We start from the raw sequence: 26,862 nt of genomic DNA, 5'->3' as shown, positions 1-26,862 counted from the left end.
TGGGAACGCCAGCATCCCAACGTCAATCACTTGGTGAAGGGCTGTGAATCAACTAATTGGGAAGCTGTGGGGATGTGCTGGAATTCAGGGATATGGGAAGAGCCATGTGGGGACAAGTCACTGGAGAAGGTTTTTGTCACGGGGTAATTTCTCTTCCTTGTACTTGGCACCTCCAGGTCCTGGGAGCCTTTGGAAACCCCACATTCCTCTCTGGGCAGTGGGTTTGGGATGGAAGGAGCCAAGTGGGATGTCAGAGGGTGGTGTCTCCAAAGTGTGACAGTCCCAATTCCTCTTTGGAATTGAGCCTTGGGTCTGCCACCTCAGACACTGAGATCCCAATTTCCCTCTTCTGAAGGGGGGGGCTGGATTAAACTGCAGGGGAAGGGTGGGGGGCTCCCAGAGGGTGCTGGTCCCGGTGGGTCGAGCTCTGCTCCCAGCCCTGCTCCAAACTCCGACAGGGAGGGTCTGGCTCAGCCTGGACGGTGCTTGTGGCTTTTTTGCCCGCTGATGGGATCAGCCGTGATTTTTCCAGGCTGGAGCATCCACAGCATCCTCCTGGCAGCGTCTGCAGAGCCGCTGCAGCCGCCGGCGCCGTCCTCTGGCTGCAGCTGTGCTTCCAGCGGCGGAATCCTCGGCAGAGCGGAGCGCGGGGGCTCTCCCGACCTGCTGCGGCAGCTCCTTTTTCCATGCTGGGCATGTCCCAGCTCCGGAAGGAAGATAAATGGGATGGGCAGGCTGCGGCACAGGCAGCTGCAAACAGCCGGCCCTCTCCTCCCATCTGCATTCCCTCCTCCCCTGCCGTTCTCCCGCTGCCTGAGCTGGGATTTCCAGGCTTGCTGGGCTTCGTTTTCACCGGTTCAATGGGTCTTTCATTGATTTAATTGACTTTTCTTCAATTGGCAAAAATACCTATTTTATCCCCCTGCCCCTTTAACCACCTTTCCCTTCACCATCCTGAGCAGGCAGCAAAGTGGCTTTTTATAAGAAATTTGGGATCCTCTTATAGGAGCAGGATGTAAATGCCGGGCGCGGGTGTATCGGGAATGAAACCTCAGTGGAATTGCAGTGCTGGGAGCAGCTCTGCCCTTCCCGGGAGGATGAGCAGGAGGGAAGGGCTGAAGGCAGCTGGATGATGATGCTCCTGCTGCCCCACAGCTCTGCCTCGGGGTGCTGTTCCCAAATTTTCCAGGCGAGGGAGAAAATGGGATTGATTGATTGCTGCTGGTGGTTTGGCACCAGCCTTTCCCGTGTTTATCTGAGCTCGGGAGGAAATCTGAGTGGAAGTTTGAGGGTGGAATTTGAGCTTGGGTGGAAATTCAAGGTTCGATCCTGACATTTCCCGAGCTGCTTGATTTCCAGGGAAGTGTGTTTGGATCCCAGCGAGGGTCACATGGCCCCCAGCTGATTTCTGTGTTGTGGGATATTGTGGGATTCATCTTTCCAGGCAGTTTAGGGGCACATTTGGGCCTGTGAATCCTGCCGTGTCCATCCTTGTTTCCAAGGAATTTGGGAGTTGTTCTAAGCTTTGCTCAATGTCTGGATCTTCGTCAGCTCTCCCTACTGGGAGAGAGGAGTCATGTGAGTCTGGATTGGAGTTGGGAATGGAGCATCTTATCCCTAATTTCTGTTCCTCAGCACTTCTTTTCCCTCTGGTCCTGCCCGGTGGCAGCACCATGAGCTCCCGGGAAGCCCCTTTCCTGAGTGGAGCAGAGCCCAGTCCAGGTGGTTTTGTGGACTGTGGGTCTGGTGTTTGTGCTTCCAGATTGATTTTTGAAACATTTAATTGCTCCTTTGTTCAGCTTCCTAGTGCAGGGCCTGACTGCCATCAGCTCATCCCACTGGAATCGCTGCTGGAGGCACGTGCTGATCCATCACTGCCCTTCCCATGGATTGCTCCATGCCCCTGGGTCTTTGGGAGACCAGCACAGCAGGAGAGAAGCGGGATCAGCCCTGGGATGTTCAGGTACCACAGGAAAGGGGAGTCTGGGAGTCTGAGCTGGGGCAGCAGCTGGATGTGGCCTAGGAAGGAGGGAGGATTTCTGGGTCACGTTGCTCTGCACCTCGTTTAGTGAATTGTGGAATGGTTTGGGTTGGAAGGGTTTAAATTAGATATTAAGAAGAAATTCAGCCTTGGAGCTGAGCTATCCCTGGCTCTTCCCAGTACCTTGGAACTCTGGGAGGGATGGGAGATGGACACAATGGGCAGGGACACCTCCCACTAGCCCAGGTTGCTCCAAGCCCCGTCCAACCTGGCCTTGGACACTTCCAGGGATGGGGCAGCCACAGCTTCTCTGGGCAACCTGTGCCAGGGCCTCCCCACCCTCACAGCCAAGAATTCCTTCCCAATATCCCATCTATCCCTGCCCTCTGGCTGTGAGTGTCAGATCAGCTTCCAAGGAGGTGACAGTGGCTTGGACATGGAGAGGGCAGAAGGGATGAAAAGACAGGGGTGTGTGTGGGGCCGTATCCTTCTCCTTTCCTGCCCTTGGGAGCTGGTGTTTTATGGTGGGATTAACCCAGGGATGGCAGTGCCTGTCACTGCACCGGTCCCTTCCCAAGCAGAGACACCTCATCCCACAAATCCAGAATGCAAAGGAGCTGCTCTGCCAGTGCAGGATGGTGGTTCCCCTGCACAGAAGCAGGATTTTTGGGACAGCTTTGTCCCTTCTGTGCCCCTTTGGGGTCTTTATGGCATGTTCAGAGGCTGGGGTGGGATCCCTGGGGATGCTCCAGCCCCGCTCCTGTGAGGAGCTGAGGCGTTTTGGAGCCTTCCCACTGCCCTCGGGGCTCCCAGCTGGAAAGGGAGGGAGGTAAAGGGGTGCAGGAGGAGACAGGGGAGCTGGTGCTGTGCAGCTCTTGAGGGGGACACAACCCTTCCCACCCTCTGGAATGGCCCAGGCTGAGCAGCCCCTCCTCCACCTCACTCACCACAGGCCAGGGCTGGTTTTTCGCTGCCTTTATTAGACCGCACAGGGGGTTGTGTTTTTATTCCCTTCCCGGGAGCAGATGCAGCAGGAGGAAGGCAGGGAAGGCAGGAGAGGATGAGGATGTGCGTGGGGATATCCCAAACCCCCTCAGTGCAGGGATGAGCTGATCCAGGGCTTTACTGGCAGAGCTGGGTGCTGGTGTCACTGGTGGTTCTTTATCCAGCTGTGGGGTCTGTTTGTAATTCCTACATTTGTTTAATGTCAGTGCTGTCTCCAGGATAAAACCTTGGTTGTAAGGGTGATGCTCAGCAGCTGCTCCTCATCCCCTTCCTGTGCCATTCCCTGTGCTGCCCAAAAAACCCAGGAGCTGCTGCTTGTCCCCAGGCCTGACCATGTGTGTCCCCTCTATCCCAAATCCCAGCTGAGAAGTTGGGAGCTTGGCTGCCAGGAAGGATCCTGGTCCCCAGGGAGAGCTGCCCTTCTCCCCCTCCTAAAAATCAGGGTGCTGCGTGTCCCTCCCACTTGGCTAGGATATTCCCTGGGCTCTTCCCAGCTCAGTTCCCAGGGGTTTAACTCCAGTTCCTAGGGGTTTTGCACCATTTCTCCAGCTTGGCTGGGCCCAGGGGACTGGTGTGGTGCTGGAAAGGGGTGGGAATCCTGCAAAGGTTTTCATCTTCCTTAATCCTTTACCCCTCTCTTGAGCATCCCTGTGGCTGCCCCATGTGTCAGCTCCTGCTCCAGTGCTGGAGCCTCTCCCAGAAAAAGCCCCTAAAAAGCCTCTTCATGGAGCTCACCCAGCCAAAAAGAAATCCAGCCACTTCCCCCAAATTAACTCCCCCTTGCTCCCAAATCCAGGTATTTGTGCAGCCAGCTCCCTCTAGAGATTCGGGGTGAGGAACTGCACCCCCCCTCTGCCGACAGCCCCGGCAGCTCCCAGGCCCTTTCCCGCTGGGAATCGGATGCTGTGGAGTTCTGGGGTGGGTTTCAGGGGGTCTCTGAAGCATGGGGGGGGTTATTCAATGCAGAAGCTGGGGCTGGCGGGAGGGTGGGTGTGGGGTCTCTGCCCCCGGGGTTTTGGGTGGGGGCTCAGGGCAGATTCCAAGCCAGGGGTGAGTTAAACTGGGCTGGGGGTGCTGCGACCTGGTTAGGGGGGCCGTGCCCCAGTCTGGGGGGGCTCCTAAAACCAGCAGGGCATCCACATGAAGGAGCCCAGGGCGGCGCCGGTGGCCGCCCCCGCCAGCAGCCCCAGCGCCATCTGGTCCCCGGACACGCGGTAGGGATCCTCCCGCACGATGACGTGGGTCACCCCGGGACCTGCCAGGGAAAACGGGGAGGAAGGGGGTGAGCCAGGGGGGCACCGCCCTCCCGGCACCCCCCAGTGCCACCAGCAGGGCCACCCACCTCCGTACTGGTGGCCGTAGTGGCCCGAGCTGATGTAGGCGGCCTGGTGCGAGTCCAGCGGCACCGTCTGGTAATAGTCGTCGTCGTAGGGGTCGTACACGTGCACCTGGGGCAGGGGGGGTCAGCAGGGGGGCTCGGGGGGCTGTGCCCCCCTGTCACCCCGGGGGGGACAGGGGCAGGGCCGCTTGGGGACCCTTGTGCTGCTGCTGGGGGATCCGGAGGGGCCGAAGGGCTGGGGCAGCCTGGGCTCAGCATCGGCATCGTCTGCCCCTGCTCAGCCACCCTGGGTCTGCTGCCCCTCACTCTGACCCTGCCCTGGCACCTTAGCGGTGTCCCTGTCACCTTAGCAGTGTCCCTGTCACCTTAACTGTGTTCCTGTCACCTTAACTGTGTTCCACCAACTCAGCTCTGCCCCCATTCCTCTTAACAGTGTCCCTGTCACCTTACCTGTGTCCCTGTCACCTTGCTGATGTCCCTGTCACTTTAACTTTGCTCCCATTCCCTTTAAGAGTGTCCCTACCACCTTAACTGTGTCCTACCACCCCAACTCTGCCCCCGCTCCCCTTAATGGTGTCCCACTCCCTTTAACTGTGTCCCTGTCACCTCAACTCTGCTCCCATTCCTCTTAATGGTGTTTCTGTCACCTCAGCTGTGTCCCTGTCAGTGGTGTCCTACCAGCTTAACTCTGCCCCCATTCCCCTTAGTGAAGTCCTGTTCCCCTTAGGTGTGTCCCGGTCACCTCAGCTCTGCTCCCATTCCCCTTAACTGTGTCCCCATAGCCCTGTGTCCCCTGCCACCTTAACTCTGCCCTGTCACCACCCCTGCACTGCACAGGGTCCCCTCGGCTCTGTCCCCTCCCGCCAGTGGTGGCATCCAAAACTTCCCCCCTTCTTCCCTGTGGCTCCAGGGACTTCCCTCCCTGTGCCCCCCTGTGCATGAGGGGTCTCGAGGAGCCCCCCCAAGCTCTGGGTCAGCCCTGGGTGAGGGCTGGGGTTGGGGTAACCTGCCCCCCTCCATCCCAAATCCCAAATCCCAGGGTGGGATGTGCCCCTGCTCTGGGGCACGAAGCCTCACCGGGGTGGATTTAGCCTCCAGCACAGCCATCTTCCAAGCGCTGCAACAAAACAGAGGGACTTGGATTTGGGGTGCTGGGGGTGGGAATTGTCCCTGTTCCTCCCCTGGGGACCTGGATGTGGCACTAATCCCTAATTCCCTGTTGAGGAGTGCTGGGATAACAGGTGAGGATGGGAAGGTGCCAGGAGGTGCCAAACACCACAGGGCAGTTCCTGGGAATGGGCTCAGCTAAAACCAGGGCAGGCAGGAATATGGCATCCAAATTTAGGGGGAAAAGCAGGTAATGGGAGAATTTCCATCCAACTGGGGCCAAACTCAGTTAATCAAGCTCAGCTTGGCCATGGCTGAACTGTCCCTCCATCCCAGCTCAGCTGAAGCTTTCCCACTTTTAATTTTTTACAGTTAAAAAAAGCTTTTATTAAAAAGCCCAGTTTTATAAAAATAAATGTTTAACCTTATTTCCAATTTTTTTTTTTAGAAATCGAGAGAAGGGGAGCAGTGCTAAAAACAGGGGTTTGCCTAAAGCCAGAGGGGACTTCACATTCCCACTATTTATCCCTATTAACCAATGGAAACCCTTTTCCAGGGATCCTCAGTCGGGCCAAGAGGGGATTTGTGATCCATGAGGAAATCCCACCCCACAGGGGACGGACTGCTTAAAAACAGCTGCTTCTGCCTCGGGATTATCCAGCGGGAAACCCAAACCTCCTCCTGCGCCTTTTGCCTCGTGAGTGGGTTTGAGGGAACAGGGGCTGTGGGAGGGAGTTTAGCCACGGGTGGGACATGGTGGGAGCAGCACAGGGCTCTTCCCAGGCTGGGATAATCGGGATGAGAAGGGCCCCGAGGGGGTGGCAGCTTACACGGCGTCGTCCTGGCTCTCGGCGCACAGCGTGGTCTTGGAGCCGTCCCGCAGCACCACGGTCAGGAGGCATTCCCGGCTCCTCCCCTCGGGAGGCTGCACGTCTGGGAATGTGAGGGCAGGGATCAATCTCAGCTAAGACCCAAGACCCTCCCTGTCCGCCCCTGGGCTCCAAATCCCCCTGGCACAAGAGCTGATGGATGCAGCGTTAAATGACTGCACTGGGGGATTCATTTGGGCTCTGTCGGGATCCTAAAGGTTAAAAGGAACACGAGGATTGGGCTGGTGGGCAGAAACCTCCACCCCCAGGGCAGAAAGGATGTGGAAGGGCAAGAAACTGCCAAAAATGTGCCCGAGCTGCATCTGCTTTGAACTTGCCAGAGTGCACTCAAATTTCGTAGGAACGGGAGACGCTCCTCACTGGGTTTGCACTACGAGCTCCAGCAGGAACAAAACCTTAAATCCATGAGGCTCCTGTGCCTTGCCCTGTTTTCCAGGCTCAGCAGGACCCTTGGGGTGAGCACACAAAGCTTTGGGATTGTGCTCCCACGGCAGCTCCAGCCCCAGAAAGGCTCTTTGTGCAGCAGCCGTGGGCTGTGGGGCCCAGCCAAGCCGGGCTTTGTTCTCCCTGTTTGTGCGAGACGGAGACGGATGAGTCAGGAACGTGGGATCATGTTTTCAACAAGCACAAACCAGAAGGAGAGTCCCTCCTTCCTTCCCTCCTTCCTTATGGAAAAGCAATGGGAGAGAAGATGCAATGAGCATCTCCTGGGGGATGGCTTGGGAAAGGAGTGAATGAGGCAGCCCGGGTTAATTTTGGGGTATCCTGGATGTGCATGGGCAGAGCAGGATTTGGAAGGGTTACAGCCACCTGGAGAGCCCTGGGATGGGGTTGGGAATGTGGGGCTTGGCTCACCCTTGCACTCCCGGCCGATCCGGACGTCCCGGCAGCTGTACTTGATGTGGATCCGGCCGTCCATGTCCCGCTGTGTCTCATCGTGGTAGTAAACCAGGCTGCCATCCAGGTACAGCACAAACCAGTTCCTCTTCCAGCGGCGCAGGATGGAGCCTGGTGGCACGGGGAGGAGGTGAAGGACCCCGGTGATCCCACTGGGACACAACCAACTCACTCACAAGACCCCTGTGCCATCCTCCGGACTCGCAGCCGGATCCCTCCAGCTCCCGCGAGCCGCTGGACACCTGTGCCTGGCACGGGCATCCAGGGCACCGTGACCAGGTGGCTTTGAATTTCAAGGGGCTGCCAAAAAAGCCATCAGGGTGTCTTGGAGCTGCCCGGGAAGGGCTCCAGCCCCGGACACGGAGCCGTGTGTCTGTTCCCGTGGCAGCAGCCCCTCTCCCCGCTTACGTAAATCCCACAATCTCCCTGCCGTGGATTAACCGCCCAGGTCGGGGCTCCTCGTGTCCCCCCACTCCCTGCCTCTTCCCAGCATCTCAAAACCTCTCCTGGTTCTTTTTCAGGGAGGGCTCCCAGCCTGGAAAGCCGAAGGGTCGCACTTACTCTGCCGCCAAAGCCAACCGCTCTTCACCAGCGCCATGGCTGCCCGAGGGTGTCCCGGATCCGCTGGCACGGGAAAAATAACGGGGTTAAAACAGCAGCTCCTGCCTCTCCCCCTGGCTCTCACCTCCCTCCAGCCTGCGGGAGGGAAGTGGGGTGGGGATTCACTCTTGTTGCTTCTGGTTTTTTCGGGGGATGAGCTCAGCGCGCGGGTTAATCGGGGTTAGACAGACGCGGGATTTCGTCATGTGGGAAACGTCGCGAAGGCAGGAGGAGGAACTCCAGCCACCTTGCTCTCTGCCTCTAATCCCATTGGGATTTAGGGATTATCAGCCCGTGGAGGTAAGTGGAGAAATCCGGGCCGTGGATGCAAACAGGCAGTGGCTCCCCACGGCCCCAGTAACTTTCCACGGGCAACGACACCTGCACTTGTTTGTTTTCCCTGCCTGGGTGGAAATTAGTCCATAAAAAGGCCATGAAGTCATCGCTCCCCAGGTCCCTGAGCAGAGCCAGCACCCCAGGGACAGGCAAGAGCTGTTCCCTGGCCATGCCTTCCCCTCCCATCCACCACTCAGCTGGGAATCCCAGTGCTGGGAGCTCAGTGCTCCGGGATGGCCTCCAGGACCACCTGGCTGGATCCCCACTGGGTCTGGGGGCACAGGAAGGCACAGCCTCCCTTTCCCGCTCCCCCCCTGTAACTCTGGGTTACCCAACACCTGAATCTCTGAGTATCCACATCCCCAGGAAGTTTGCAGCCTGGCACTGTCACCCCTCCCTGCCCACACTCCTGGGAGCTCACAGCCCATGGATACACCTCTATCCCCTGGTACCCTCCCCCAGGTCTCCCCATCCCTCTCATCCCTATCCCGCCCTCATCCTGCTCTACTTGCAGCCCCTTGGAGCCCACATCCCACCTCCCCTGGCACCTTTTCCCCCTGTACCCCCACCCCGCAGTACTGGCACCCCCTGGCACTCCCACCGCTCCGGTAATTCCCATCCCGGTACTTCCCATCTCTGGTACTCCCCATCCCCAGTATCCCCATCCGTGGTACCCCGTCCGCGGTACCTCCACCCCTATATCCCCATCCCGGGTATCCCCATCCCAAGTATCCCCATCCCGGGTATCCCCATCCCGGGTATCCCCATCCCAAGTATCCCCATCCCCGGTCCCCCCGCGCCCGCGGAGCTCCCCGCGCATCCCTCACCGGGCGGAGGCGTTGGATCTCCGCTGCGGGATGCGCTGCGCTCCGCTCCCGCCGCCCGGCCCTTCCCGCCCGCGCGGATCGCCGGGAGCTGTAGTCCAGGATCAGCATCCCAAAGCGCCGGCCAAGCGGGAAAAGTGCCGCTTCCCAGCGGTTTATTCCGGAAAAGCCGGTGCGCGCTGCCCTGCGCGGCGGGGACGGTGCCACCGGGGATGCGCGTGGTGGATCCAGCACCTCCCATCCCCTCAAATCCCGTCTTTTCCTCGGGAGCCGGAGCGCATCCAGGGATGTGGGTGCCCTCAGGAGGGGGATCAGCCCAAACGGGAGCCCCAAAGCCATGGACGGAGTGGGGGGGGGGGCTCCTGCCCCACTCAGAATGGGAATGGGGAGAGGAGATGCTCGGGGAATGCAGGATTTCCCTCCAGTTCCTCCGGAGCTGGGAATGGCTCTGAGGAGGCGTCTCCTGCCGTGAAGCACAAGTTGGGAACAACCCAACATTTTAAGCACCAGAGTGCTCATCTGAGTTAAATTCCAAAGTGGAGGGAACAATCCTCAGGGCCAAAATCAAGGCCTTCTGCTGGAATTAAAACCATCCCGAGCTCTGGAGACGAATGGGGCCAAGTCACACCTGCCCAAAGGGCTGGAAAAGCTCCTGGAATTACACGTTGTTGGAACCCTCCACCCTGCTCCGGACAGCAGAGGCATTCCCAGGGAAACACACGGGCATTTCTGGGAGCAGGCAGGATCTCTGTGTGGACAGGGATGTGCTTCTGTCGGGAAAGGCCTGTGGTGGAAGTCCAGAGTCTCCCCCAAAAGCTGCCCAGGGAAGGAAACAGCACATTTCCTACAGCTCCACTCACCTGCTGGGAACAGGCCTGGGATACCTCATGGAGCAGAATTCCCAGTGTCCAGCTGCTGTTCTTTGCCTTCAAACACAAGTCAGGTGCAGTCAAGGCTGGGCTTTATAAAGGTGTTTATTAAGTACATGGCAGCCCTTAATATATATGAACCCCCCCCAATAATATGAAACAATACATAAAAAATTCTATTCCAGCAGTTTTTTCCACAGAAAGCCCTTTCCTCTCCTCTCCCTCCAGCACCAGCTTTGCAGAAGGAATTAAATTAATCCAGCAGGGCTGGATGATCCCAAAGGAGTTACATTGGGATCCCCCCCATCAGCCAGGGCACACCCACAGCCTGGTGTGTCCCTCCACACCTGGTTATCCAGCTGCAAAACATCCTGGAGGTGCTGAATATTCCCAAAATCCAGGACATTATCTGGAAATCAGGTGCTGGATGTTTTGTCCTGCAATGAATCTGTAAAAAAAGTTCCCTTAGAAAGGGATGGGGACTGATATTTGGATTTACCCCGGGCTATTCACAGGGATTGGGCTGCCCAGTTTGGCATAAATTTATCTCCAAGCTTTCCCATCGGTTTTCCTCTTGGTGTGGTATTTGGGGGGCCTGGCTTATTAATTTTTTTTGTAAACTGTGGGGTTCTTCTTCATTAAATAGGATAAGGGTGGAAAAGGCGATCCAAAGAGCCAGGAAGTTCTTTCCAGCCAGTGGTGGAAGAAAGGAGAGGATTCCATGGGGGAACACACTCGGCCCCTCGCTCAGGAGAGCCAAATCTGGGATTCTCTCCCATTTTCCAAAGCAATTGGGTGCTGTTTAATAAAAAAGGCTGACTTTGGCACCTCCAGTTTGTCTTTCCTCCAGCTGGGCTCATGCCTGGTTGGGTTCTCCAGGATTTTGGGCAGGAAACAAAGAAATTTTGAAACTCTTCCCACATCCCAGGGAAACGGGGTCTCCCTGTGGATTCTCCCTGACTCCTGGGGACAGAAGTTCTGGGAGTTCAGAGCCAAACCTGGGGAGCAACATCCAACACTTGCTATTCCTCTCAGTCCCACATTCCTGCTGGAGGGACCTTGTCACCCTTGCCCAATTCCCTGATTCCCCAGGGAGCTGTTCCACGTCCATTGCTGGGGAAACAACGTTTCCAGTGGGAATCTGCACAAAAAAAAAAAAAAGCAAAATACTTCAGACAGCAGCAAGTTTTGAGGGGTTAAGGGGAGATATGCAAGGACAGAGTCTTGTCCGTGTCAGTCCTGGGTGGAGACCCATGGGAATTCTTCATCTCTTTCCCAAAATACTCCTTTTCCCTGCTCTAAACAGGGGCAGGGGCTGGTTTCGGGGTGGGGGGCTGGTTTGGGATGAGAAGGTGGTTTGGGATGAGGGGCTGAGTTTGGGATTTGAGGGGCTGGGTTTGGGGTGTGAGGGACTGGTTTGGAGGATGAGGGGCTGTCTTGAGGAGCTAGTTTTGGGGTGAAGGGCTGGTTTGGGATTTGAGGGGCTGTTTTGAGGAGCTGTTTTGGGGTCAGAAGGCGGGGACAGACCTCCACGACGGCGCGGGGGGGGGGGGGTGTCGATGTGCGGGTAAGGCCGGGCCCCGCCGCTCCCCACTCCCCTCCGACTGCTGTCCCGCAGCCCTGCCTGGCCGGGCGACCCGTGGAGAGTCTCCCGGAGCCGTGTCCGATCCCAGATCCCCGCGGAATCCCCCTTTAGCACCGCCCGACCCGCGGCCTTCTCGCTCCGCGCAGCCGCCGCGGACTACAACTCCCGCCATGCCTCACCGAACTACAGCTCCCACCGTGCCTTGCGGCGCGCCCTCCGCACTACAGTTCCCGACACACCCCGCGCCCGCCCGGGCCCTGCCGCCGTGTCTCTTTCCCTCCGCCCGCTGCGCGGACTACGCTACCCGTCATGCTTCGCGCGGGGCTGCCGCCGTCGGCGGCGGCAGCGGCGCGCGGGGCATGCCGGGAGCTGTAGTCCCCGCGGGGCAAGGGCTGTAACGGTCCCGCTGGTGGTACTGCCCCCCCCCTCCCTCCCCCCTTTCCCATTCCCGGCTGGCGGCTGCGGGAGCAGCGGGAAGAGGAGGAGGAGGAGGAAAGGGAGAGGTGCTGTACCGGCACAGGGGCCGCCGCCGCCCGAGCAGCCGCAGGTGAGACGAGGGGAAGCGGCGGGGGGACACCCCCGGGTGACAGAGGCGGGGTCGGGGAAGGGTGTTGAGTGCGGGGTCCCCCCGACCCCCGTCGGGGATGGGGAGGAGGATGGGGAGCATCCCCCCTTCCCGCGGGGTGCGGGGGAAGGGGGAGCAGAGCCCTGGGGGGGGCCAGACACGGCGCCGGGATTGTCTCTCCCCCCGCAGAGCCCGTGTCCCTCGGGGCTGTGTGTGTGTCCCTCGGGGCTGTGTGTGTCCCCCCCGGGGCTGTGTGTGTGTCCCTCGGGGCTGTGTGTGTCCCCCAGGGCTGTGTGTCCCTCGGGGTTACTGCCCCCAGCGCGGAGCCTGTTGCCCCTCCCCAAAAGCTGTTGCCCCCCTTGCCTCCCAGGGGCTGTTGTGTGTGTCCCCCCTCCCAGAGCTGTTGCCCCCCTCCCAGACCCCATTTCCCCCCCTCCAGCCTGTTGTCCCTCCCAGAGCCTGTTGTGTATCCCCCCCCCGCCCATAAAACCCGTTGCCCTCCCCCAAACCCTGTTGCGCCCCATAAACCCTGTTGCCCCCCTAAATCTTATTGCCCCCCATAAACCCTGTTGCCCCCCCCAAATCCTATTGCCCCCCATAAACCCTGTTACCCCCCTAAATCTTATTGCCCCCCATAAACCCTGTTGCCCCCTCCAACCCCGTTGCCCCCCTTGGGCTGTTCCCCCCTCCTTGGTGTCAGGATTTGCCCCACGGGGGGCTCAGTGGGCTGTACCCCCCCAGTTTTGAGCCCCCCTCCCGTGTCAGGGGTGGGATGCCCGGGCTGTGGGTGTTCCCTCCGCCCCCCCCCCCCAAAAAAAAAATATCCCGAGGGGCACGTGGGGACGGCGGGAGGGATATCAGGGAATATCCAGGAATACCGGCGAGCCCGCCTGCAACTCGGCGGGATGGGAGTTGTGGTGCCACCCCCCCCCCCCCATCCCCATCCCCATCCCCATCCCCATCCCCATCCCCATCCCAAAACCGCTGCCCTTCGGGGAATGGGGAGGGGGGTGTGTCACGGTGGGTTTTAAGCGGTCGAAATGGTTTTTTTTTGAAATGGTCAAAATGAGGTTTTAAAATGGTCGGGCTGGTTTGAAAGCGGTTAAAAGGTTCGGTGAGAGGGAGCGGGGGGGGGGGGATGTCGGCGCAGCATCCGTAGGAATGAGAGCGGGGAGAACCAGGTCGGGCGATGTAAGGCGGCGTTATTTCTCCTATCCATGTAAAATACCGCTTGTCTTTAGGGAAATGTGGGTTGTTTCCCTTATTTTTTCGTAGGTGGTGGTTGGCGGGGGGGGTTGGGTATTTATGGCTCGAATCCTCTGTTTGTTGGCGTCGTGGCTTTTCCAGGGCAGCGAAGTCCATCGATGTCGGGGGGGGGGGGGGGGGGGGGGGATAATGCCAAAAAGGTGCTTGGTTTTAGGGCTTTATGGAGAGCAGAGGAGCCTGGAAGTATGGAAGTAGAATAAATATTCATTAGGAAAAAGAGGTTTGGGGCCAGTTGGGGTTTTGGGGGCATTTTTTTCCCCCCCTCCCCTGCCCATGCTGATGAGCTTTCAGGTTATGGTTTGTGTTTCCATAGGCTGAATTCCATTTATTTAGTGCTGAATGTTGGCAATTGTGGAAAAATGAGCAGGTTGAGGGTTTTTCTTTCCCCCCCCCCCCTCTCCTGGACAAAGACATGTTGTACCAACCAGAAAGAAACCCCAAGTGATTCTATTTATGTTTTAATCCAAATATGATTTAAGATGCGGTGGTGTGTTTATTCTTGCTGTAAAATAGTGATGGAGGAAGAGCTTTTTTTATTTTATTGTGTGTATGTGTGTGTTTTGTTTTTTTTAAGGAATGGGAATGATGGAAACATCTTTAGGGAAACATTTTGCTGGACTTGATTGCATCAACTGCATTATTTCATAAAATGTGAGCTGTGAAGTGGTTGTTGATTAGGGCTCAAATTGAGGAGGGATGTTGAGCAATGTAAAGAAAAAGGAAATTAGTACTAAGAGGCCAAATGCTTATTTTCTTTTTTTTTCTTTTTTTTTCAGTTCTTTCTGCTTTTAAATTTTAACTGTTTCCTGGATTTTCTTGACCTTTATGGGGCATATTAAAAAAAAAAAAAACCAACCTACAAATGCTCTGCAGATTTATCTTTGTAAGATGTGTGTAGTTATCAAAGGACTTATATCACTCAGCAATGTGCATTTTGCATGAAATATCTATTAAATCTGATTAACTTTTGTTCTGGAAGTTGAAAATATCAACTTACCTGGTTCTGCATCCCAACTTTTTATTTACCCGAGGAAATGGTGATGATTTTCAGAAGGAATCTTTCCCAAATCACGTGGCCTTTATTTTAAGGAATGTGGGGCAAGGGTTACAGATATTATTGCTCAGATCTGGGGGGGTTTTGGTGTATCCTTCAGCTGATTAAAATTCCTGGTTGGTAGCAAAGACACACTTTTTTTGGAGAGGTGGAATCGCATCCATTCTCCTCTGGAACAAAGGGATTGGAAGCAGAATGACTGTGTGCCACGAAGGTGTTTGGGATTTGTTCAGTAGTGGGAAATATTCCTTGGAATGAGAAACTTAAATCATACTTATTGTATCAAAACTAATGTGGAATAACTCTGGGATATGGACATTTAGGGGGAACATGTGGAGATCCTTCCTGATCATCTGTCAAATTCCACGTGAAGTCTGCATTGCAGCAGGTGAACTATCCAGGGATTTTTAAAACCCCACTGTGCAATTGAGTTTTCCTGGTCCCTTAGATCCATAAGTCATGACAGGGATAACAGGGAAAACCAGGGAAAACAGGTGATGCTGCTCTTGGTGCTCCTGCAAACATTCCTCAGGCAAATAAAACCACTTTGGAGCAGCAGCTCTGGGAAAGGCCTTCAGTACCTCCACTGAAAGCATAATTAAAACCATAATTAAATTGAGCCTAAATTGAATTATCCAATCTGCTGGAAGAGCTCGGGAACCTTGGCTTGGACACGGAGGTGCAAATGCAGCCACTGCAGGCACGGGAAGGGGGTGTTTGATCCAGGTTTTGGGAAGCTTTAATCCAGGTTTGGGGAAGGTTTAATCCAGGTTTGGGGAAGGTTTAATCCAGGTTTGGGGAAGGTTTAATCCAGGTTTGGGGAAGGTTTAATCCAGGTTTGGGGAAGGTTTAATCCAGGTTTTGGGACATTCTCGAAGGCAACCACTGTGGAATTGGATCTCCTTTCTGGGGAAGTGGGACATTCCCTGCTGGAATGTCACCAAGTCCCACCTGCCATGAGAGCTGTGGGTAAACATAATTCTACCTTGCTGAAATCCAGGTGTTTTTGCTACAGGCATTTCAGACCTTTCTGGAGGGGAAAAAGGTTTCCACCCCTGAGCTCTGAGCACATTCCCAGCTCCCAGGCTGGGAGCAGTGGATGAGCTGCCAAAAGGGAAACACCGCTTTTATATCTTCCTTTCCCTGCTCCCTCTTTCCTTCGGTGCGGATCAGGATCCTCATTTATCTCCAGCCCTGCCTTTGGGGCCTGATTGTATCTGCAGAGGCCCCTGGTTTCCCTTTCCGCAGCACAAGAGCTCCCTGTACTTTCTGTTTCCTCTGCAATCCATAAAGTCTCTCCATGTGCTGCAGCATTCCTGTGTCTTGGTCCTGCATTAACTCCCTGACGTGCCCACACCGGGATCTTCCTCATCAACTCAGTTTTACTCCTTAAAATCCGTAAGTTCTCGTGTTCAGTCCATAGAAATTCCGAAATGACTGAATGGGAAAAGTCTTCTTGCCTTACTTTATGATATTTTTCCAAACTACTTAAACTGCATTTTTGTGCTGGTTCCAAGTGCCAGTGGATCGGTCCCGTGGGATGTTCCTGGATTCTCGTGTCGCTCAGGGACCAGGTGAAGGTTTTTGTTTCAGTGATAATAAATAAAATCCACCTGTCTGGGGTGGGTTTTTTTTGCCTGTTAAATCCCTGAATTAAAAAATACTGACTCTTAAAAGTTTCATCTCCTTCCATGGGCAGGGACACCTTCCACCATCCCAGGTTGCTCCAACCTGACCTTGGACACTTCCAAGGATGGGGCAGCCACAGTTTCTCTGGAAAACTTGTACCAGGGCCTCCCCACCCTCACAGCCAGGAATTCCTTCCCAATAAAATTTGTTTAAGCCTGATTTTTGGAGGAAGTAAGGATGATATGGCTTCTAAGGTATATCCAGCATTTGCAGATCTTCTGGAATTCGTGGAAGCTCTTTATTTTTCATTCCCTGTGTAGGGAATGAGCTGCTGTTGAGGCTGATGGAGCTGAATGGATTTTTTTTTAGGGTGGGAGTGGGACTTGGATAATTTTCCCCAAAGCTCCTCTGAGTTTTGTTTCCTAAGGATGTGCTGGCAACCCTGAGCACTGCACTGGAATTTCAGGTGACTCTGCCTTTCATGGAGAGGAAACTTTGGGCCTGTTGATGCTCCCCAGCAAAACATTTAGGGAATTACCCCCGTGGGATTTGTAAAAGCTGAATAAAACCCCCACATTCCCATCCTTCTCCCTGTCTTTCCTTCCTCTCCCGGACTGAAACAGTCACGTGGAAACCTGGAAGGTGGGGAAATGAGAAGTGAGAGCAGAAAAAGGGGGTTTATCTTGCCTTTCCTACCTTCTCAATAGAAAGATTAATGCTGGAGTGTATTTGGAGGCTGAGCATTTTTGCCTCCCTTGTCTCAGCAAGGGTTAGAGATTTGGGAGGATTATTGGAGACAAGCTTAGAGTATTTTATGAGAGGAAAAGTACTAAACTGGCAAAAAAAAAAATAGTAATAGATGCCATCGTGCCTGCTAGGCATGTCTAATTCTTGGATAAAATGGATAAAGATTGCCGACTGCAGCACAAGTTAAAATAGACCAGAAAAGGGTTTTTCCTTCTAATTTGCTGTGGAACTTAATAAAAAAGATGTGCTTTTTTTTTTTTTCTTTTTACAGCATCAGGTTCTTTATCTGCCCCAAATCAAAGCCCAGGGTTTGGGCTTTCTCTGCCATCAGATTCCGACTCCCTGAGTTCAATCCCCTCACTGGGATGCAGGAAACACGTCCTGGGGGCTGCTGGGAAGTCCCGAGTTCCCTCATTTTCCAGTTGGTTTTTTGCACTTGGATTTGCAGGCAATGACAACTGGCTTTTTTTTTTATAATGGACAAGGGGGTCTAGGGGGTTGTTTAAAACAATGAGCTAGGGGTTGTTTAAGTCAACCCCCAGGATGCCCAGGGCGGTGGTGAACGTTTTATTCCGGAGTAGTTTATTCCACAAATAATATTCTTCTTTTTTTTTCTTTTTTTAATGAGACTTTTACCAACAGCATTCCACTTGTTTTTGAGGTTGTGTGGAATAGACAGCTGGAATAAGGTTTCCACTTGGATTTGGGCTTGTTGGAGGAGGAGCTGGTGTGGAACAGGAGTGGCCAGTGCTGAGTTCAGACTGAGGTGGCCACTTGGCCACCTAAACACCCTCCTAAGTGTCACCCTGACCTCTTGTTGTGCTTCCAGGGAGAGGTGAAACCAAGACAAGAAAATGCTTCTATAAGAATTATTTGTTTGTATATTTTGTTTTTATCTTTTTGTTACTGTTCGTGTATTTAAGCCCTTGGAAAAGCAAATGTAGGGGAGCAGCTCAGGAGTATCTTCCCCACATGGTTCTGCTTTCCAGGACTGCTGGGGCAGACAGCAGGGACAGGGTGGGTTCCTGAGGGATTCCAGGGAATGGGGGGACATCCCCACCCGTGGGAGAACCTTGGAGAGAAGGAACAATGTGGGTGGTAAAAATTGGCACAGGTTGCCCAGGGAGGGGGCAGCTGCCCCAAACCTAGAAGTGTTCAAGGTGTAATTTGAATTAATTTCCAACTACTGCTTCCAAAGGCCTTTTCTTGTCTGAGCTTTGATACCCAACAGCTTTTCCCTTAGGAGGGAACCCTCGATTCCATAATGGAATGGTGTTTATTGTGGGCAGGTTGAACTCATGGCATTGTGCTGGGAGCCTTGAGCAGTTTCTTGCCTGGCAGTGCCTCAGGTTGTGGCTTTCAGCTTGTGTTCCCTGGATTTGCAGGACTGTCCTCACCTCTGGAATGGTGCTGGGCTCTACCCCAGCTCCCTTTGGTGCTGGTGATTTTCCATGGCTGACTCTTTTCGTCGCCACCCCCAAATCTGTTCCGTGTGTTTTGGTGACATTTCCAGTGAGAATTTTTTTAATCAAGCTCAACAAAAGTTTGCCTGTTCCATTTCAGCACTTCCCTTCCTCTCCCTGGTTTGGGATCTCCTGGAAGGATGACATCACTTTGTTTGCCAAGGCCTATTTTCCATGACATGGAGTTAACTCTCGTTAATTTGGTTCCTGTTCTTTATAAATCCAGATCAGTTCTGACTCAGTTTTCCCTCATTTTGTCCAGAGCATCCCTGAAAAATTGGTTTCTAATTTTTCCTTGATATCTTCTCGTTTTGGAGGTACTTAGCCTCCTGAGGAAGCTGCCAGTGGCTGCTTAACCAATTCAGCTCAAAGCTTTTCCAATATCTTGGATCTTTTAGGAAGGAATTCTTCCCTGTGGGGAGGGGGAGGCCCTGGCACAGGTTTCCCAGAGAAGCTGTGGCTGCCCCATCCCTGGAAGTGTCCAAGGCTGGGTTAGAGCAACCTGGAATAGTAGGATGTGTAACTGGCACAAGGGATGGAACTGGATGATCCTTAAGGTCCCTTCCCACCCAACCCCTCCTGGGATTTGCTGGTGATTCTCCTCTTTATTGAGTGCCACCAGCCGGTTTTGGTTTGACACAGTTTGATCTCCAGTCACCCACTTTTTTGCTTTATCCTGTAATTGCTTTTCTGGAAATTGTTAAATAATTTTTCCAGTGTCTTCCCATTGATTGTGAGGGGAGTTAAATCTCTGATTTGCTTCAGAAGCTCTTCCAAGCTCTGTAGCTGTTTCCTTTTTGATCCCAAAGGCACTTTGAAACTTTTGGGAGCAAGTATAAGTGGATCATCTATATGCAAATTCCTTAATTTTTCCCCTCTGTATTTGTAGAAAATCTGCATCTTAAGTGATGCCTGTTTTCATCCCAGTTGGACTCGGTATCTCAGAGGTCTTTTCCAGCCTAAGTGACTCTGTGATTACGTTGGTGTTTCGTCGAGATGAGAACTCGGGAGCACAAACGTCACCCAGAAATCAATTATTGCAATCAGCCATTTCACAGTCGTGATTCAATTACTGAGATAGATTTAAATGTCTGCTCTTTTTCTCTGCTGTCAAGGCTCACCAGAGTCCAGTGATTTCTGCAGCTTCACTGCTCGTGATGAGGCCCAAATCAGTGACTCGGTGGGAGAAACTGTCACCTGGGATTTCGGGAAGCCGATCTCCCGTAATTCCTTGTGGCATGAGGATTTTTGTGTCCCTTCTGCCTTCTCTGTGGTTTTTTTTTCCCCCTCTTTTTTTTAGGGATAGGCTGCAGCCATGGCTTCCCTTTCCTATCTGAACTGATTTTCCAGTCCAGTCACGTGCTCCCTTTTTTCCTGCTGCCGGTCAGGATTCCATTTGTTCCTGCTCGTTATCCCGACTCCACGGATAGAACAGAAGCTTCATTTTCTTTATGGACACTCTTGCCTGACTTTGAACCTCGTTTCCCCTTCTAAGTGTCCTTCTCCTGTGTTTAGCTCATCCCTTTCCTGGATGCATCAGCAGTTTCATCTGGGAAGGTGTCTTATTATTGGGAAAGGTGCTGGCTCTGCAGTTCCCGGCCTCTCCCTTCCCCGCAATATCGTTCCATCACTCAAATCCACGTATTCTCCCATCAGCCTTGTTCAGTTCCACGACCTTTCTTTGGGGCCTTCTCTTGCTTTTAGTGCCGGATTCCTGTTGTAGCTCTGGGATCAATGACCTGTGGATGCACCAGGAGGCTGTGGATAGAGTGTGGAGTGAGCAGTGTTGGCATTTTGAGGCAGCATTTCCTGACTATTCCCGAGCCTGGAAAAGCCGCTGCCTTGCTTGGAAGCAGATTCCTGCCTGTTTGACAGGCAGCTCCTCTAGGTTTCTCTTGGCACCCTCAATCCAGTGGGAAGAAAAAGCCTGGCATGCCAGCATGCGAAGATTGCCAAACCTTTCCTTAGACTTTCCTTTGGAGCTCTTTTCCAGGATCCCTGAAATCTTTCCTCCACTGCTTAGTTCCAGCTGACGCCGTCGCTGCTCCCAGTGTGCACAGTTCCTTTTGACCTGTGGGAAGAGGAAATCCATGGCAGCCAGGTATTCCTGGGAGGCAATCCATGCTGGTGCCCAAGGCACGTTTGCAGAGGCTGGAGAAAGCAGCAGGAGCCCATTTTGCTCCGTATTCCAAGGTCATCTTTCCCTGCCAGCACTAAGGACGTGCTCACGTGCACGCAGAGCTTTTCTGTGACTTCCACTCAGGTTTTCCTCTGGATGTCCTTGACTTTCTCCTGCTTTCCCAATACTCTTCCCTGCCTGTGGTCCATGTATTTTCTCCTTCTCCCCACACACAGCCTGAGGCTCTTTGTGCTCAGCCCTTGGGAGGCTTTTTCCCTCACATCTTTTTAGACCGTTTGTGGCCGGCTTTAACCATTTCATCCAAATTCCACTGTCTTCCATGGAGAGTTTTTGCGGATGAATTCATCATCTGGGCCAGAATTGTGCTGAACTTCTTCATTCAGGGGAGATCTCTCAATTCTCCAGCCTTTTATGCTGTGAGTTGTATTTTGCCGGTGAGGAACCACATTCCCATGATCCCATCGTGGCATTTACTTCTTTCCATGCCCACAGTTTCCCTCTAATTCCCAAACTGCATAAGCAGTGCCTTGGTTTCCCATTTGGAATATGGCAAATATTCCATAGATGAATGAAGCCTTGGAAGATGCCACAGTGGCGACGTCCCCCCTTGTTTGGAACAAAGGAGTGGGAATGTTGTCCCTCTGGTGGTGGTCACCTGGTTGGGTTCCTTCACGTTCCCTATGTGGAATTTCTCCTTTTGAAGCACCAAATTATTCCTGTCCTATGGAAATGTCTCTCTGTGACATCAGGACTGCAGAGTTTTCCTCATTGTGGTTCCCAGTCCAGGCCGGTGCCTTTGATCCGCCAAAGTCCTGATTTGGATCTTATAGACCCCGTTCCCTGGGATGTGCTGGCAGCCAGGATTAGCTGGGCTTTGCTTGCCAATCTTGTTTTTCAGTCTGAAAGGACCTCAGCAGAGGTCCCTCCTGGGGCAGGGAGGGCATTGATTTGGGAATATGTTTTTCTTGGTGTTATCAGGATTTTCCGGCTATGGAGATAAGCCCAGGGGCTTATGGCTCCTGGAGTTTGCTTCCTGCTGTGCCACCTGGAGAAAGTTGTGTCTTCAGTGCTTTTAGTTTTTACTTGGCCTGAAAAACCCTGTGATTGTTACCTTTTTATTATTATTTCATATTTCTTGCTTTCTGTGGGTGTTTCTATTTATTAAAAGGTAGTGGGAAGAACACCGGGGAAAACAATCCAATTTTGGTTCCTGCACATCCTGAGATGCTGGAAGGGATCCAGAAATATGGGCTGGCCTGGGGGAGAAGAAAACAGGGCAGTGTTTCTTTCCCTGCCTCAAGGTAGACTCCAGGAGCTGATTCCTGTGGTACTTTTAGGGATGTTGCCATTGAGTAAAGGGGGAGCAGAAAAAAACCTGGATATTAAATTTATTTCAGATTTGTTCTCCCGAAGATGCTCTGATGGAGATCAGCACCCTCTGCAAATCTTTTTATATTGAAATAATGTAATGGGAGTATCCATTTTAAGGTTACTGGGGAGTATCCAGAGTCTATTCCTGGTTCCCAGAGCGGAAATCTGTTTGAATTGGAGCAGTTTTCTGGGAGTCATGTTTCCTGCCAGAGTGGGAACAGGAGGAATGAGCAGTAGCAGGAGAGGTTATAAAACCCTCAGGCATTTTACCTCCATTTCAAGGAGCTGGATACAGCAAGAAACCACAAAAATTGGGAGACTCTGCATAAAAGATTCAAGGACACCACATCCTAAACCTTCCCAAAATACCTGAATCCATGGGGATGTAGTTCCAGAGTTCCCTTCTGTGTTTGTTTTATTGAGTAGAGAGGGGCTAAAAATCCACTGGTGCCACAAATAGCACTGGAGATTTTGTTCCTGGTTATAATTAACCCTGGTGGTTTCTTCCTGGTTTGGTTCATTTTGGATTTGTAGGGAACAGAAAAAAAAACAACCAACCCAATTAACACCAGGAAGTGAATTCAAAGAAACATCTCTTAAAAGTGGTTTTATAAAAGAACTGAGACAGCCAAACCTCAGTGACTAAAGGGGTGACTTGAGCTCAGCCTTATTAGAGCAGATCTATTTGCAAGTCCCAGTCAAGTGAATATCAACTTAATATTGAGTTAATAATGCCTAAATAAGTTGCCAGGTTTTTTTGTCTTCACTGGGAAATTAAATCCAGTTGACTGTGCTTAAATTACTGTTGTCAAATTAAGCAGCAGCACTGAGAAGTATCCGTGATAAAACCTCCAGGGATGCATCCAGGGAAGCTGTTCTTTCACTTGTATCTCAGCAAACTGGACTTCTGAGGCGTTTTAGGACCAAGTGATATTGTCATTAGGAGAATTGGCAGCATGTTATCAAATAAAGATGATAATAATCACCTTATAAACAGGTTATATTTATATTATAACCAGGTTATATTATTATTACAAACAGGTTATCGAAACCAGGATGGGTTTTAGAGGGGTTGCAATGAACTAGCAGTGTATCCAACAGGATTTTGGGAGCCTGGAGTAGAGAAGGGAGACCTCAGAGCCCATTCCAGTGCCTAAAAAGGCTCCAAGAGAGCCGGAGAGGGCCTTTTGTCATGAGTGATGCTCCAAGGGTTGCTGTAAACACCAGGGTTGGTGCTGTAGCAAAAAAGGCATTTTTTTTTTTTTTTTTTTTTTTTTTTGTTTTGGTTTTTTTTTTTTGGATTGAAGGTTTCTGAGCAAGAAAATACTTAGAAGAGAACAGATTTCCTTTCTGTGTTTGGTGCCTGTGACTTTCCTGATTTCCATCTCGGCATCTCGAAATAGCTCCCAGATCAGTTGGAGGGGAAGGGAAGAGCCACAGAAATAGGCTGAGGACTAGAAAAAACACGCCTAAGTCTGGCTTCGCACAGGGAGTGTAGGCAGGAGGGGAGTTTTAGGCGAGCTCTGATCCCTCTTGGCCTTTAAATTGATGGAATCCTGAACAGTGTTTTCTTCCCAGGGAGGAAGAACTGTGGGAAGTCACCTGTGGTTGTGACCCTGAGGTTGTGTGAGGAATCGAAATATTAATTTTTACTGACTGGGCCAACCTTCACCTTCAAATAATCACCTGGTTCTAGGAGAAAATTCCTGTGGAGGATGGCACTGTGGGAAGGGGTGTTTGGAATAGAACTCAAATTAACTAGAGCTGGAGACAGGCGTGGAATTGTATTGGAGGGGGATGGAATTGTATTGTTGGGAGTTAAGGGGGAAAGTCTTATTTAGGGAATAAATCTGTTCCCTTAGATTGGATCACAGAACCCCCTGAATACTTGCTGTGTGCACACCAGCTGTAAACTTCCTTCCTCCCCAGAGTGATCCCATCCCAACCTTTGGAAAAGAATTTAGGAAACTGTAAAAACCGGAGTTCGAAGGGTGGGTAAAACAAGAATCCTGTGAGGGCTCCTGAGCAGCAAGACAAAGGCTCTGAAATCCACAGGCTCCAGGTGATGTGTTGTATTCCTGGATGGCTCCAAGTGGTCCTTGAAGCCAGACTTCCCTGAGGGACAGGCAGACAGATTCCTAGAGCTTTCCACAAAAAATGCCACGTGCATTGATCAGTCTTTGTCTGCATTTCAAACTCGTTCCTGCCGGCTCTGCCACCACAAGTGCTGCTCTGGCTGGTTTGGAAGGGATCTAAGAACACCTCAGATGTATTGTCAGGAGAGTCAGGGCTAAATAAATCCTAGGAAAGATGAGATCCCAGCAAGTGCTCGGATAACACAAGCAGCATTAATGGCTTTTAACCTGTTTTCTGAACAGTGGGACGGGATTGATCAAAGAGAAAAATCCTCTCGGTGGCTTCTTTGTACCAAGGGCTGGAAATGAGCAGCTGAAGGAAGAAATTCAGAGCTTAGGGAAGAACCTTGTGAGGGGAAAAAACTGGCATGGGAGGTTATGAAAGTGCAGGTTGGCAGCTCTGTCCTCTTTGTCAGTCTTTCCTGTCGGGATCTGCTGTGGAAGTCTTTGGACCGGATCCTGTAGCCTGGATAGGTACTTGGAATTTTATTTTAACGTTTTTTGATTTTTTTTATTTTTTTTTTTAAAATCAAAGACCTGTTTTGTGCTGTGAATAAGATTTGAGTTTCTGGAAAGCTGGTTTCCTTTGCTATCCAGGGAAAAAAGAGGTGGAAGGCTGATCTCCCAAGGGAGGTGACTGTGCTTGAGCATCTGGGAAGAAAGGCAAGTGCAGATTTCCATGTGCCTCACTCTCTGCATATAATGTCTTCTGCAATTCCTGCTCCTCAAGTCAGGATTTAGGACTTTGCTTCCATACCTGATTCTTGTTCAGGGGAAGAAATTGAGAATTTCCCAACGTTTCAGGAAAAAATGAGGCTGGAAATGAGCAGGGGAGTTTAGGGACACAGGGATGTTTAGAGTTCCTGGAATATCCTGGATTGGAAGGGATCCATGAGGATCAGCAAGTCCAGCTCCTGAGAGTTATATTGGCTGTCAGAAAACTGTGGCTTGAACAATTCCAGTTGATCCAGGTTGCAATGTCACTGAAACCAAGCAGAGATGGGAGAGAAATGGATAGTAAATTCATCCATCACAGCTCCACTTTTTGGCTCCACAATTTTCCTTCCAGTCCTAAAGAATGATCCTGTGCATTTAATGCATTTAAAAACATATGTCCACTTGATTTTAGCTGCAGAAATGGGGGTCTAAAACTCCTGTCCTCGATGGAAATGTCATTTTTGCAGTGAAATTTTGCCATCCCACTTGCAGAACCGCATAAGGAAAAAATCCTGGGATGATATTCTGCCTTTTTTAGTGCCTTTTTTTTTTTTTTTTTTTGAAAAGATGTCGCACTGATTAATCCAACAGTGCTGGGCTTTCATTTAGCTCAACCCGAACAGCAGAGCTGGGGATAAGAATAAATCCAAATGTGCTCCTTCAATACCAATACAGGAGATTGATTTTGTGCAAACATTGCAGGAAGAAACATGATTTAAACCCATTTGTTCCAACCCCGGAATAACAACGTGCAAATTGTGATCACTCTGCCCTCCAAGTGTCAGCTTTAATTTGAATCTTTCCTAAACCACTTGATTGTTGAATATTGCCAAGGAATTTAACCCCCTTGGAAGAAATCAGAGAGAATCCTGCTATTGAGTTAATTAGGTACAAATTTGAGTGGGGAGTTTTTTGGGGTTTTTTTAATAAAGATTAAATGATCTGTTCAACTCTTTTAGGCCTTGCTTGAGATACACACCTGTGTCTGGCTTGTAGAGGATTTTCCTCATTAATTAAGAGCCCTTTCCTTGTGTTATTACTTAATTGGGTATCACGGGGAAGCTGATGAGACAATGAAATGGTTTTAATTGCACACAAACTAAATGATACTTCACTGGTGGAGTGTTTCGTGCCATGACCCCGCTGGTTCTGCCCTGCCAGCGGTGCCAGGGCTAGCTCAGGAGGGAAAGGCAGCTGGAAAAAGGCACAAACACAGGCTGGGGGGGTGGAGGGATGGGGAGCAGCCCTGGGTGGAGGATTTGGGGGTGCTGGGGAATGAAAAGGTGGATGTGATCCAGCCCTGAAACCCCCCCGTGCCCTGGGCTGATCCAGCAGAGCAAGGGGGATTCTGCCCCTCAGGAGAGACCCCCCTGCAGAGCTGCTCCAGCCCTGGGAACAACAGCACAGGGATGTGGAGCTGCTGGAGAGAGTCCAGAGGAGGCCCCAGAGATGCTGCCAGGGCTGGAGCCCCTCTGCTCTGGAGCCAGGCTGGGAGAGCTGGGGGGGTTCACCTGGAGAAGAGAAGGATCCAGGGAGAGCTGAGAGCCCCTGGCAGGGCCTAAAGGGGCTCCAGGAGAGCTGGAGAGGGACTGGGGACAAGGGATGGAGGGACAGGACAAGGGGGAATGGATTCACATGGACAAAGCACAGATTTAGATGGGATATTGGGAAGGAATTCCTGGCTGGGAGGGTGGGGAGGCCCTGGCACAGGTTTTCCAGAGAAGCTGTGGCTGCCTCTGGATCCCTGGAAGTATCCAAGGCCAGGTTGGAGCAACCTGGGCTAGTGGAAGGTGTCCCTGCCCATGGATGGTCTGTAAGGTCCCTTCCACCCCAAACCATCTTGTGATTCCAGAAATCACTCACTTTTCTATGGTTAACTCTCCCCGTTTTTCAGACTTATTTCCAAAATCTCCCATGTTTGGCAACATTCAGTTTTGAACCATCAGAAGGATCTTGGCTGTTGTTATAAATTTTATAGGGATTTATGTTTCCCTGCAGTTTCAGGCCTATAACTGCAAAGGTAAACTACCTAACTTCTAACAATTAAATGTAAGACTTGCTTTTTATGAGTGTGCTCAGGTGGCTGTGGACAACCTTGCGTGGGAGCAATACATTTATTCTTAAACTTTTGGGATTAGTCACTATTTCTGCTTCTTCAGACTCCTTCATTTTTTTCTTTTGGGAGGGTGGAAATGAGAGTAAAAGGAAGAAAAAACTCTTCCCTGTGTCATGTTTCCCTCTGCTCATCTTTCCCAAGCAGCAGGGAGACGTGTCAGCACCATGAATTATGGATGGAACTGCAGCCCATGGAGTGCTGAGTATCCACACTGGGATTAACCTGC

At 52.0% G+C, this 26,862-nt stretch overlaps 2 protein-coding genes across 5 annotated transcripts in view; one reads left to right on the top strand and one right to left on the bottom strand.

Moving 5' to 3' along the window:
- Positions 1-2,941: 2,941 nt before the first annotated feature.
- On the bottom strand, positions 2,942-9,331 carry PLEKHB1 (pleckstrin homology domain containing B1). Its single transcript, XM_051779543.1, has 7 exons — positions 8,983-9,331; positions 7,781-7,843; positions 7,178-7,330; positions 6,263-6,365; positions 5,403-5,442; positions 4,329-4,434; positions 2,942-4,241 (listed from the first exon to the last, which is right to left on the bottom strand). Exons 1-7 carry the CDS (start codon positions 9,218-9,220, stop codon positions 4,105-4,107), a joined length of 840 nt encoding a protein of 279 aa, XP_051635503.1. The 5' UTR covers positions 9,221-9,331; the 3' UTR covers positions 2,942-4,104.
- Positions 9,332-11,840: 2,509 nt separating this feature from the next.
- The window catches only part of FAM168A (family with sequence similarity 168 member A), a 78,093-nt gene continuing 63,071 nt past the window's right edge, over positions 11,841-26,862 (top strand). For 2 of the 4 annotated variants that reach the window (XM_051779550.1, XM_051779548.1), the window contains exon 1: positions 11,841-11,980. The gene's annotated coding sequence lies outside the window, so the exon portion shown is untranslated. The remainder of the gene's footprint in view (positions 11,981-26,862) is intronic. The other 2 variants (XM_051779551.1, XM_051779549.1) reach the window with 1 other exon arrangement.

The sequence above is a fragment of the Manacus candei genome, unplaced genomic scaffold, assembly GCF_025592945.1.
Source record: "Manacus candei isolate 608988 ecotype Guabito, Panama unplaced genomic scaffold, ASM2559294v1 h1tg000014l, whole genome shotgun sequence".
Lineage (NCBI taxonomy): Eukaryota > Metazoa > Chordata > Aves > Passeriformes > Pipridae > Manacus > Manacus candei.
This window is presented reverse-complemented; position numbering and strand designations above follow the sequence as displayed.

Coding starts and splice junctions, on each gene's coding strand:
- PLEKHB1 (XM_051779543.1), bottom strand. CDS start 9,220: ATGGGAGGTGCTGGATCCACCACGCGCATCCCCGGTGGCACCGTCCCC. Junction 5,443..6,262: donor GAGAGCCAGGACGACGCCGT/GTAAGCTGCCAC, acceptor GTTTTGTTGCAG/CGCTTGGAAGATGGCTGTGC. Junction 4,435..5,402: donor TGGAGGCTAAATCCACCCCG/GTGAGGCTTCGT, acceptor CCCCTGCCCCAG/GTGCACGTGTACGACCCCTA.